This window comes from Suncus etruscus, chromosome 1 (genome assembly GCF_024139225.1).
Source record: "Suncus etruscus isolate mSunEtr1 chromosome 1, mSunEtr1.pri.cur, whole genome shotgun sequence".
Classification (NCBI taxonomy): Eukaryota; Metazoa; Chordata; class Mammalia; order Eulipotyphla; family Soricidae; genus Suncus; species Suncus etruscus.
This window is the reverse complement of record NC_064848.1, coordinates 195,684,360-195,696,606: the sequence shown is the minus strand read 5'-3', so window position 1 is coordinate 195,696,606 and position 12,247 is coordinate 195,684,360. Positions and strand designations below refer to the sequence as shown.

At 39.9% G+C, this 12,247-nt stretch overlaps 1 protein-coding gene across 1 annotated transcript in view; it reads left to right on the top strand.

Moving 5' to 3' along the window:
* The window catches only part of SMURF2 (SMAD specific E3 ubiquitin protein ligase 2), a 101,390-nt gene that overhangs the window by 79,054 nt on the left and 10,089 nt on the right, over positions 1 to 12,247 (top strand). The window contains exons 11-14 of the mRNA XM_049779093.1: positions 88 to 283; positions 3,063 to 3,166; positions 8,883 to 8,997; positions 11,498 to 11,676. Of these exons, the coding sequence (XP_049635050.1) occupies positions 88 to 283; positions 3,063 to 3,166; positions 8,883 to 8,997; positions 11,498 to 11,676 (594 nt within the window). The remainder of the gene's footprint in view (positions 1 to 87; positions 284 to 3,062; positions 3,167 to 8,882; positions 8,998 to 11,497; positions 11,677 to 12,247) is intronic.

The window sequence follows — 12,247 nt, the reverse complement described above, 5'->3', positions numbered from 1 at the left end:
CTCGTTTCATAGTAAGATGCTATATAAATATATAAGTTGCAGTGTGTTTATTTAAAATGCTTTAATTCTATTTCTATTTACTTTTAGTCGACAGAACCAATTGAAAGATCAACAGCAACAGCAAGTGGTATCCTTATGTCCTGAGGACACAGAGTGTCTGACAGTTCCACGGTACAAACGAGATCTGGTCCAGAAACTTAAAATTTTGCGCCAAGAGCTTTCTCAGCAACAACCTCAGGCTGGCCATTGCCGGATTGAGGTTTCTAGGGAAGAGATTTTTGAGGTATGTGTAAATCTTATTTTAAAATAGGATAGCAGTTATGTTCTGATTGATTCAGCTTGGTCTCTGCACTGCAAATGCTTTTTCATAATTACCACACATATACCGTCTTTTTCTAATTCTTCCAAAAGGGGAATAAATTCTTAAATTGAAAAGATAATTTTGTGTTATTACTGCTAGGTTACTTTCTTGATTTACTGAAAGTATTCCTAACACATACTTTTTTTTTTTGGTTTTTGGGCCACACCCGGTAACGCTCAGGGGTTAATCCTGGCTATGTGCTCAGAAGTTGCTCCTGGCTTGGGGGACCATATGGGACACCAGGGGATCGAACCGCGGTCCATCCAAGGCTAGCGCAGGCAAGGCAGGCACCTTACCTTTAGCGCCAACCGCCCGGCCCCCTAACACATACTTTTATCATTGGACGTCAGAATCCCAATATCAACTTCAGATTCTTTGTTGTTGTTGTTGTTGTTTTTTGTTTTTGGGTCACACCCGGCAGCGCTCCTGGCAGGCATGGGGGACCATATGGGATGCGGGGATTCGAACCACTGTTCTTCCGCATGCAAGGCAAACACCCCGCCTCCATGCCATCTCTCTGGCCCCCTGCTTCAGATTCTTAATTACTTGTAGAGGTCCAAAGGCAAGACTTTCCTATTCCTGGATAAAAGCTGTTCAGGAACTTGATAATACTTTTCCCAAAGACAAAACTTTTTCCTTTAGAACTGTTAGGATTTGTCAGTATTTTAAATTAACATCAAGTCAGTTTTTTGTTTTAGGGCCACATCTGGCAATGCTCAAAGATTACTCTTGGTGGGTAATGGGGACTTCATGTGGTACTTGGGATCAAACCCATGTTAGCCACATGTAAGACAAGCACCCTCCCTGTTGTATTCTCTCTCCAGGCTTGTAGTTAATCTAATGAGGATTGCTTTTATAGTTATTTATCTTCTTTAAAAAGATGTTTATCTTTAACAAAAACTGGAAATAATTCATAAGCCTTTCAGCAGATAAACAAGTATTGATATATTCTCGTAATAAGATATTGTTCTTTGATGAAAATATGCAAAGTACTCTGTTCATAAGAAGATAAATGATATTAAATACAATTACACTAAAATAAATAATAAGGGACCCGAAGATATAGTACAAGTATGTATATAGGGCACTTGTTTTTATTGTTGTTGTTGTGGTTGTTGGTTTTTGGATTATACCCGGCAGCACTCAGGGGTTACTCCTGGCTCTATGCTCAGAAATCGCACTCAGGGGTTACTCCTGGCTCTATGCTCAGAAATCGCTCCTGGCAGGCTCGGGAAATCATATGGGATGCCGGGATTTGAACGATCATCCTTCTTCATGCAAGGCAAACGCACTACCTCCATGCCCTACCTCTCCGGCCCCCTGTAGGGCACTTGTTATGCATAACTATATATATATGTATATATGGAGTAATTTTGGGGTGACACCTGGCAGTATTCAGGTGCTCTGTGCTTGGTTGTCTCCGGTGATGTTCGGGGTAGCTGGTGGGGCTGGGGATTAAATCTGAACCCCTGGCACGCAAATAATATACTCCAGCCCTTTGGAGCTGTCTTCCCTGCTCCCAAACGTTTTTTTTTTTTTTTGTTTTTGGGCCACACCCAATGATGCTCAGGGGTTACTTCTAGCTGTGGGCTTAGAAATCACTCCTCTTGGTTCTAGGGGATAGAGTGTCAGGGTTTAAACCTGGGTTGGTCTTATGTAAGGCAAGTGCCCTTCCTGCTGAAACTTTTTTTATGTGTATCATATCTTGTCTATGCACAGGGCTTGCACCTGGCTCTATGTTTAGGGTCATTCTTTGTGATACTTGGGAGACCTTGTGCACAGCTAGAGATCCAGACTGAGGTCTGTACCATGAAAGGCATGTGCCTTACCTCCTGTATTCTCTAGCTTTCACTTCTCATCCAATTTTGTGGGGTTTTTTTTTTGTTTGTTTGTTTGTTTGTTTTTGTTTTTTGGGCCACACCCGTTTGATGCTCAGGGGTTACTCCTGGCTAAGCGCTCAGAAATTGCCCCTGACTTGGGGGAACCATATGGGACGCAGGGGGATTGAACCGCGGTCCTTCCTTGGCTAGCGCTTGCAAGGCTGACACCTTACCTCTAGTGCCACCTCGCCAGCCCCAAATTTCGTGTTTTTTAACATTTATTTTCTGCTATTTCATATGACCTGGTTAGTAAATCAAATTTTAAAAACTTGCAGCTTGGGCTGGAGAAGATAGTTCAATGGGGTAAGGTATTTACTTTGCATGTAGTGAACTACATTCAAGTCCCGACATCCAAGCACTGCCAGGAGCAAGCCTTGGGCATAGTCAGGTGTAGCCAAAAAAAAAAAAAAAATAGAACAACAAAAATTCCTGCTGCTTTTATCAAATTCTTTTTGTGTTTGGTTATACCGGGCAGTGCTTTGGGGTTACTCTCTAATTCTGCTCAGAGGTCACACCCTGTTGTGCCAGAGATTGATTCCAGCCTGCCTGCATGCAAAGCATGTGTTCTAGTCTGTTGAGCTAAATAGTCACAAATTTTTTTATTGTGAGTGGAATCATTGGTATAGTTCATAGAACTTATATATGGAATTACTGTATCTTCTATTTCCAGAAGTTTTGCTGAATTTCAAGCATTTGGAATTCACTCACTGATTTATTGAACAAATTTGATCTTAAAGATGTCTGTACATTTAATGGGAGGGAGAGTTTAATATCGGGCTGAAAGCATCTAGCAATAATAGTTCATTAAATTTTTTTTTCAGGAATCATATCGACAGGTCATGAAGATGAGACCAAAAGATCTGTGGAAGCGATTAATGATAAAATTTCGTGGAGAAGAAGGCCTTGACTATGGAGGAGTTGCCAGGTAGACTTGCTCATCAGTAAATAATATAGCTCTATTATACTTAGAAGATGAAAACACTTCTATAACATATCCTTCTCGTGCTCATATTTTGTAGTATAATATATCCTATTGGCAGTAATAGAGAAGCTATCCTAACAGATATATTCATAATGAAAACAGTATATTACTGCTAGCTGAAGAATACTGGAGAACTGGGGCTGGAGAGATAGCATGGAAGTAGGGTGTTTGCCTTTTATGCAGAAAGACGGTTTGAATCCCAGCATCCCATATGGTCCCCCAAGCCTGCCAGGAGTGATTTCTGAGCGCTGCCGAGTGTGACCCAAAAACCAAAAAAAGTAAATAAATAAAAAATACTGGAGAACTAATGGGTTAGCTAGAGCCTAGTGAGACTTGATCTGACAACTATTTGTAAGTTTATTTACACTTTTTTTTGGATTTTGTTTTTTATTGGGGAGGCCACACCTGGTGATGCTCAGGGGTTTACTCCTGGCTATGTGCTTAGAAATCGCTCCTGGCTTGGGGGACCATATGGGATGCCGGAGATTGATCCCAGGTCTGTCCTGGGTCAGCAAGGCAAAAATACCCTACTAATGCGATATGGCTCCAGCTCCCCACATACACTTTTTTTTTCCTATATTGGGGCCACACCTGGTTATGGCTCTGTGCTTAGGAATAAACTCCCTGTGAGCTCAGGGGACCATATGGGATGCTGAAGGTCAAACATGGGTTGGCCACATGCAAGGAAACTCCCTTCACACTGTACTATCACTCCGGCCCTTCATTTACATACTTTTTGTTTTTGTTTTTGTTTTTGGGTCACACCCGGCAGCGCTCGGGGTTACTCCTGGCTCTACACTCAGAAATTGCTCCTGGTGGCTCGGGGGACTGTATGGGATGCTGGGATCGAACCACTGTCCTTCTGCATGCAAGGCAAATCCCCTACCTCCATGTTATCTCTCTGGCCCTTACATAAGTTTTTGTTTGTTTGCAGCCACATTCGGTGATGCTCAGGGGTTACTCATGGCTATGTGCTCAGAAATCGCTCCTGGCATGGGAAACCATATGGGACACCAGGGGATGTAATCATGGTTCGTCCTAGGCTAGCTAGGGCAAGGCAGACGCCTAACCCTTTGCACCACTGCTCCAGCCCCTAGTGTGCATACATTTTTGTTAGGACCTATAGGTTCTATTTTATTTTTTTATCATCACTCATTTCATTACCTTCCTTCCTCTTGAAGCTTTAATAACATGCATTTAATATTACAAGAGTGCCGTTTCTTTTTCCTTTTATTGCTGAGTTTTCTTTTTGGTTTGTGTTTGGGAGCCTCCCAGGTGGTGCTCAGGTATCTGGGGACCACTCTGATAGACTAAACGAACTGACAGTTCATTGTTAAGGCACAAGGATGATGCAGTTCGGGTCCTGTGATACTGGGAACCACCAGGACCACCCTAGCAGTGCTTGGGATACCATGTACCAGGGATCAAACTGGGGCTGGCTGCTTATAAGACATGTACCTTAACTCTGGTACTATCTTTTCAGCTCCTGCTGTGCTTTTTAGCCATTAATGTTTCGATGAGTTATATTGTATATGTGTAATTATAAATATTCTTTTTATTTGTGTGTGGCTTTTGGGGCACACCCGGCAGTGCTCAGGGGTTATTTCTGGCTCCATGCTCAGAAATTGCTCCTGGCAGGCACGGAGGACCATATGGGACGCCGGGATTCGAACCGATGACCTTCTGCATGAAAGGTCATGCTATCTCTCTGGCCCCTATAAATATTCTTATTTTTTATTTTTTATTTTTTTGTTTTTTGGGCCACACCCGGCGGTGCTCGGGTTACTCCTGGCTGTCTGCTCAGAAATAACTCCTGGCAGGCACGGGGGACCATATGGGACACCGGGATTCGAACCAGGCACCTTAGGTCCTGGATCGGCTGCTTGCAAGGCAAACACCGCTGTGCTAACTCTCTGGGCCCATTCTTAATGTTTTTAACGAGGTACAAAGTTTGTTACATTTGTACATCAAACATTTTTGTTTCAAGCATAAAAATCCTATGTAAATTGGAGAGAGCATGAAGGTAAGGCATTTGCCTTTCATGCAGAAGGTCGGTGGTTCAAATCCTGGCATCCCATATGGTCCCCTGAGCCTTCCCAGAGTGATTTCTGAACATAGAGCCAGGAGTAACCCTGAGCACTGCCAGGTGTGACCCAAAAGACCAAAAAAAAAAAAAAAAAATCTATGTAAATGTAGCAAAAATATTAGTTTCTGTATTGAAAGCTTCTAAGGCACATCATAATTGTTCTTTACTTAAATCTATCCTAAATAAAATTTGTTTCTGCTAAGTCCTATAATTGCTGTTAATAATTATGTAGACTTATTTTCATTCTATAGCCTTTTAACCTGCAAATGGAAGTTTCTTTAGTTGAGATTTTAAAAATTGGTCATTTATACATTCTTCTGTGAAATCCTTGTGGTGAATGTGGTTGTGGTGGTATTATTTTTGGATCACATCCAGAGGTACTCAGGAGCTACTCTTGGTGTGTTACTTGAGGAACCCTGTAGAGCAGAATGAAGATTGAACTCACTCCAGCCTTTTAAACCATCTTCCAGCCCATGACATTTTTCTTGCTCTGTACTCAGGTCATGGTGCAGGGCATCATGTCATGCTGGGAGTTGAACGTAGGCCTCTCAAATACCACACATATGCTCAGTTCTTCAGTTTCTCTCTCTGCACATCCCCCTTTTTGTTTCTTGGTGATGCCAGGAATCAAACCTAGGGCCTCACACATACAAGGCAAGTGCTCTGCTGCTGAGCTACATATTTGACCTCTCCCTGGACATATTTTTCCTTTTGTATTTTTATTGAAATGTCTTGGTTTACAGTACTATTAATTATTGTTACTGATATCATTCCAAAGCACACCCACCATCCGAGTGACCTCCTCCCTCCACCAATGTCCCAAGGACCCCTCCCATTCAGGACACCTTCCAGATACGCTCAGTTCTGTAGACAGAATCTCTGGTTATGATGCATTTGATTGTTCTTTACATATATTTCTTTTTATTCCACATCTAAGAGAGGTTTTGATTAGGAGGTGATAAATACATGCATATAGATGAATAATGCCAAACTGAAATTCTGAAAAATTATAAACCAATGATAATTTCATAAAAATTTAAAACTATATTTTTACCTGTAAAATTTAAAAAGTAATCACATAAATAATTCTGTAGTACATTTTAAATTTTACTTGAGCTAGAAAAAGCCTACAGTTATACAAATTTAGTGAGATAAGAGGAAATGAAAGAAATTGTATTTAAAAGAAAATCTGAATAGGTTTATAAAAAGATGTTTGATCCTAAAAGGGTAATGTTGATTTTATATTAGGTCTTAATAAGTTAAAAAACAATTGTAAATGTAAAAAAAAAAATCTCTTGAATAGACTTAAAAGAAGATTCAAAATGAGTGAAGTTGGGTGGGGGCTGGAGAGATAGCGTGGAGGTAGGGCGTTTGCCTTGCATGCCTAAAGATGGTGGTTCGAATCCCAGCATCCCATATGGTCCCCTGAACCTGCCAGGCGCGATTTCTGAGCGTAGAGCCAGGAGTAACCCCTGAGTGCTGCTGGGTGTGACCCAAAAACAAAACAAAACAAACACAAAAAAAGAGTGAAGCATTAACTATTTTTAAAAGACGCAGGGTCTGGGGCCAGAGCGATAGCACAGTGGTAAGGCATCTGGTAAGTAGCCAATACATGACTGACCTTGGTTTGTATCACAGCATCCCATATGGTCCCCTGAGCCTGCCAGGAGTAAATTCTGAGCACAGAGCCAGGAGTAACCCAAGTGCCGCTGGGTGTGACCCAAAGACCTCTCCACCCCAAAATTAAATAATAGGGGATGGAGCAGTAGAACAGTAGATAGGTTTTTTTGGTCTTGTGCTCAGCTGGCCTGAGTTCAGTCCTTGGTATCCCATATAGTCCCCTGAGCACCATCACGATTCTTGAGTCTGCATCCCTGGTCCCTAGTCTTTATGGTTTTCCCCAGTATTATATAAAAGGTACTCATTAGGAGTTCATTATTATATGGAATTTTGGAAAAATTTTTCTTTACCTGTTGATGCTATTTTAATTTATTGTCAAATTTATATCATCCAGGGACCATAAGGGTAGTTCATAATGCATGCTTTGCAGGTGGGAGGGCCAGGTTTTATTTTTGACACCTCATGGTTCTTTGATACTGCTGGAAGTCATCCATGCTGGGAGAAGCCCCTGACTGAGCACCTCTGGGATTGGCTCTAAAATTTTAAATATTGTATTTCTCAATGTATTTACTCCATAATATTAGAACTTGTCATTTAAATTCCTTTCCTAGTTGAGCAATAACAAGAATTGAGAGTAGAACATAAATCCTAACTGATGATTTTACTTCATTTTCACCAAGATGAATAACAGATTCTTTCATACTTAAGGAGTCCAGTAATTTAAGGTAATATGTCATGAAGCTTTAAAATGAACTGATGTACGTTTGAAACCAAACAGTAATATGAAATGGCTTGTCCTATATGTTATTTTTTGGGGTTGGCCTTCCCCTGGCCTTGTTCAGGGCTTAGTCTTGGCTCTGCTCAGGGTTCATTATTGGTGGTGCTTAGGGAGCCTATATGAGGTGCTGTGCATTAAACCCAGGTCAGCTGCATGCAGGTTAAGCACCGTACCCTCTGTTCTCTTTGGCCCGCTCCTACTTTATTAGCTCTACCAAATGAGTTGCGATATGTAGGATTTACACAAAAAAGAATGTTAAAATGGATAATGAAATTTATGGACATAATCCCAAGAAAACACATCCTCATACAAAAATGAAAGTAATTTAGTGCTTTATCCATATTAACTTACCATAATGATAGCAGACCATATAAATCATATGGATATTTAAATTTCATTTTTGTGGTGGCAGGGATTGAACCCACGATCTCGCAGATGCAAAGCAAGTGATCTGCCCCAGAGTCATATCCTATGCCCCTCCACATGGACATCCGAAATACATTTGTATTCTTTCCTTTGTAATAAATTACTACATGACTTAGTAATTAAAGCCAGCAGACCATCGGATTGATATTTAGGTGAAATGTTATAATTGTATTGAGTGATGGGGCAGGAGTGATAGCACAGCAGTAGGGCATTTGCCTTGCATGCTGCCAACCTGGGATGGACCCGGATTTGATCCCCGGTACCCCAGATGGTCCCCAAACCTGTCAGGCATGATTTCTGAGCACAGAGCCAGGAGTAACCCCTGAGCGCTGCCAGGTGTAACCCAAAAACAAACAAAAATTGTATTGAGTAAGAAGTGACTTCACTACAACAAAGATAATTTTAAAAAAATTTAGCATGGCAAGGGCCGGAGAGATAGCATGGAGGTAGGGCATTTGCCCTGCATGCAGAAGGACGGTGGTTCGAATTCTGGCATCCCATATGGTCCACTTAACCTGCCAGGAGTGATTTCTGAGTGTAAATCCAGGAGTAGTAACCCCTGAGTGCTGCCAGGTGTGACCTAAAAACCAAAAAAAAAAAAAAAAAAGATTAGCATGGTAGATTTTTCTTACATATCTACAATTAATGTTTTTTTTTTACTAAAAAATACTTTGCTAAAATGTGTACTGTATCTTAATAGAAGTATGCCTATTAATATAAACTTACTTTTCTCATATCTTGTTTTTCAGAGAGTGGCTGTATCTTTTGTCACATGAAATGTTGAATCCATACTATGGCCTCTTCCAGTATTCAAGAGATGATATCTATACGTTGCAGATCAATCCCGATTCTGCAGTTAATCCGGTACGACTGGTTATGATCATGTCAATTAATGATGACCTGTAATGCTTTTTGTCTACAAATGTTGACATAGCTTGTGATACAGTATTACTAGTCTTACTCTTAGTTTCTGCAGTTAATCTTCCAGTAAATTTTCTTAAGCTAATAATTTTGACTATTTGGGGCTGGAGCTCTAGTTCCTCGAGTAGTGTTGGCCTCGTATGCAATTCACTTGAGTTCTAACCCTGGCATCTCTGAGCATGACCTGAGAGAAGAGCCAGGAGTAAACCCTGTGCTTGCTGAGTATGGCACAACAAAGAAACAGACAAACAAAAAATGGCTATGTGCAATTCTTGGGCATAGGAATGTTTCCTGCATAATTGCCTCTAGAAATTCCAACTGGAACCAATATTGCCCCTAGAAGAAGGGTGATTTATTGAAAACTTGAAGCAGACTGACATAATGATTATGAGCCTCCTTTTTGGAGTTAGGCATAAGATCATATCCTCATCCTATTACTTTGTGACATTGGGCAGGTTCGTTAACGTAAGCCTCAGTTTTATCATGGCTAATAAGGTTTGTTCCCAGAAAAGAGTTGTGCTAAAATGGTACCCTGAACATTAAATAGTAACCTAACTATATTAAATATTAACAGTATTAACATTAAATATTAGCCTCCTCAGTGAACTGTTATTAGTTGCTTTTTTTCTACTTTTTTCATACAAGGGCAATGTAGTCATCAGAATGACATTGTGGAATAGTGTTTGTGGAACAGGGATATGGTTCCAGTGGTAGTGCATACACCTTGTGAGAAGTCCTAGGTTTGATCCCTGGCATCAGATACATACTTCTGCTGCACCCTCCCTACACTAATATGACCCCTGTAACAATATCAGTCCCTTCTCAAAAGAGATGGTGTGGACATAGTTACAAAATAGTATGATACTATTTTTTAAGTTATGTAAATATTTAAAGTTTTACAGTATGATATTATTGGAAGTTACCTCTGAATCTTAACTTATCTATGTTTTTTTCTTATCAATAACTTAAAAATATTTTGTAGTGACCATGTATTATTTAAATAGAAACATTGATTTTTTTTTTTTAAAGTTGAGCTTTAACATTTCTTTTTTTTTTGGATTTTTGGGCCACACCCGGCGATGCTCAGGGGTTTACTCCTGGCTGTCTGCTCAGAAATAGCTCCTGGCAGGCACGGGGGACCATATGGGACACCAGAATTCATAACATTTCTTTTCTAATAAGAAATTTAAAGTACAAACATCCAGCCAATGAAATATTATCATGAAAGATCATCTATCGAAACATCGGGGGCCAGAGAGATAACTCAGTGGTAGGGTGTTTGTTTGCTTTGCATGCAGCCAACCCAGGACAGACCTAGGTTTGATTTCTGACATCCTAAAGACCTAAATGGTCCCCTGAGCCTACCAGGAGCGGTTTTTGAGTGCAGAGCCAGGCGTAACCCTTGAACATCGCCGGGTGTGGCCCCCCAACCCCCCCCCCAAAAAAAAAACACAAAAAACAAAAATCAAATTCATTATCGGGAATTTTTATAAAGAGGAGATTTTTAGATGACAGTTCCACTTGGGAAGTACATTACTACAGCTGTCGTAAAAAATGGTATCCATTTGTTAAATATTTTCCATTTGCCAGGTTCATTGCCCAGGGCTTTTTATTTGATTTTACTTTTCACAAGACTCTTTTAGATGGTGATGGGAGTGGATAGCTTATATGATGGTGCTCAGGGGCCAAGCGTTACTAGAGACTAAATGTAAGGCTTCACACATACTAGACATGCACCCACCATACCACCTGAGCCATTTCTCAGGCCCTTTACAGAGGCTCCATTTAGGTACTAGTAATTTCATTTTTGCATAGCAATTGATGAATAGTATAAGGACTATATAGTCCATTTTAGATATCATACTTGTGCTGTTAAATCTGTGTCTTAAAGTTCATCTCTTGTCAAGAAAATAGAAAAGTTAGCGTTAAAAGGGTTTTTTCTCATGACAGAACCGGAATTGGATAGGACTCAGCAGGAGGTGAAAACTAAGGAGGAGATGACATCTACCAAGTAGTGTATTGTAGCTGCTGAAAGGTCTCTGATTGGGACTCAATCTTAAATTCAATGGAATTTCTAAATATAATTGAGGAAGGCATTGATTCAGGAACAATATTTTATAGTAGCCTAGCAGTTTATAAGCATGACCTACAGAAACTAATACTTTTTGAGCTTTGTCAGGTTCTTTTTTTTTTTTTTTTCTTTTTTTGATTTTTAGTTTTTTGTGATACCAGATACAGATGGAAAGCATCAGCTGTATATGTTGGCAATGCATTCCTGGACTTATTTTTTGTTCATAATCTGTCTAATCCATTCAAATAGTTGCAAATTAGAGGATAAGTTGATACTTGTCACCAGAAAAGTTTCATGTTTAAATATTTAGTTTTCATTAAAAATTCTCTGGATGGTATCTAACTTGAATATATAAACTCTTTTTAATTTTAGGAACATCTCTCATATTTCCACTTTGTTGGACGAATAATGGGAATGGCTGTATTTCATGGACATTATATTGATGGTGGTTTCACATTGCCTTTTTACAAACAGTTGCTTGGAAAGTCAATTACTTTGGATGACATGGAATTAGTTGATCCAGATCTTCATAACAGCTTAGTTTGGATACTGTATGTATTGAGTTTTCTCTCTGTTCATTATAATTAGAATCTGAACTTCTAAAACATACATGTTTTAAGGTTTTTTTTTGGGGGGGGGGTTTGTTTTGAATCATACCTAAGCAGTACTCAGGGACTGATTATTCCCAGTTTTGTGCCTAAGAGTGCAGTGTTTGGACAGGAATAATAGCATGCAAATAACCAGGAACATACCCGGGTTTGATTTCTGGCATCCCATATGGTCCCCTTAACCTGCCAAGAACGATTTTTGAGTGCAAAGCCAGGAGTAACCCCGAGTGCCACTGGATATGACCCAATAAACAAAACTGAAAAAAAAAAGTGGAAGTGCTCTCTTTCTTTTCCTCTTTATGCAGTGTGGAGGATTCAAACTGACGCCAGTGAGATGTAAGACAAGCACTTTACTCTCCCTATATTATCTGACTCCTAAAGGGACTTTTTTTAAATTAAAAAATGAATAGAAAATATTGATTACATATCTGAGTGATGAAAAAAATCTGCAGTGGTCCTCAAACTATGGCTCGCAGGCCACATATTGTATTTGTATCTGTTTTGTTTCTTCATT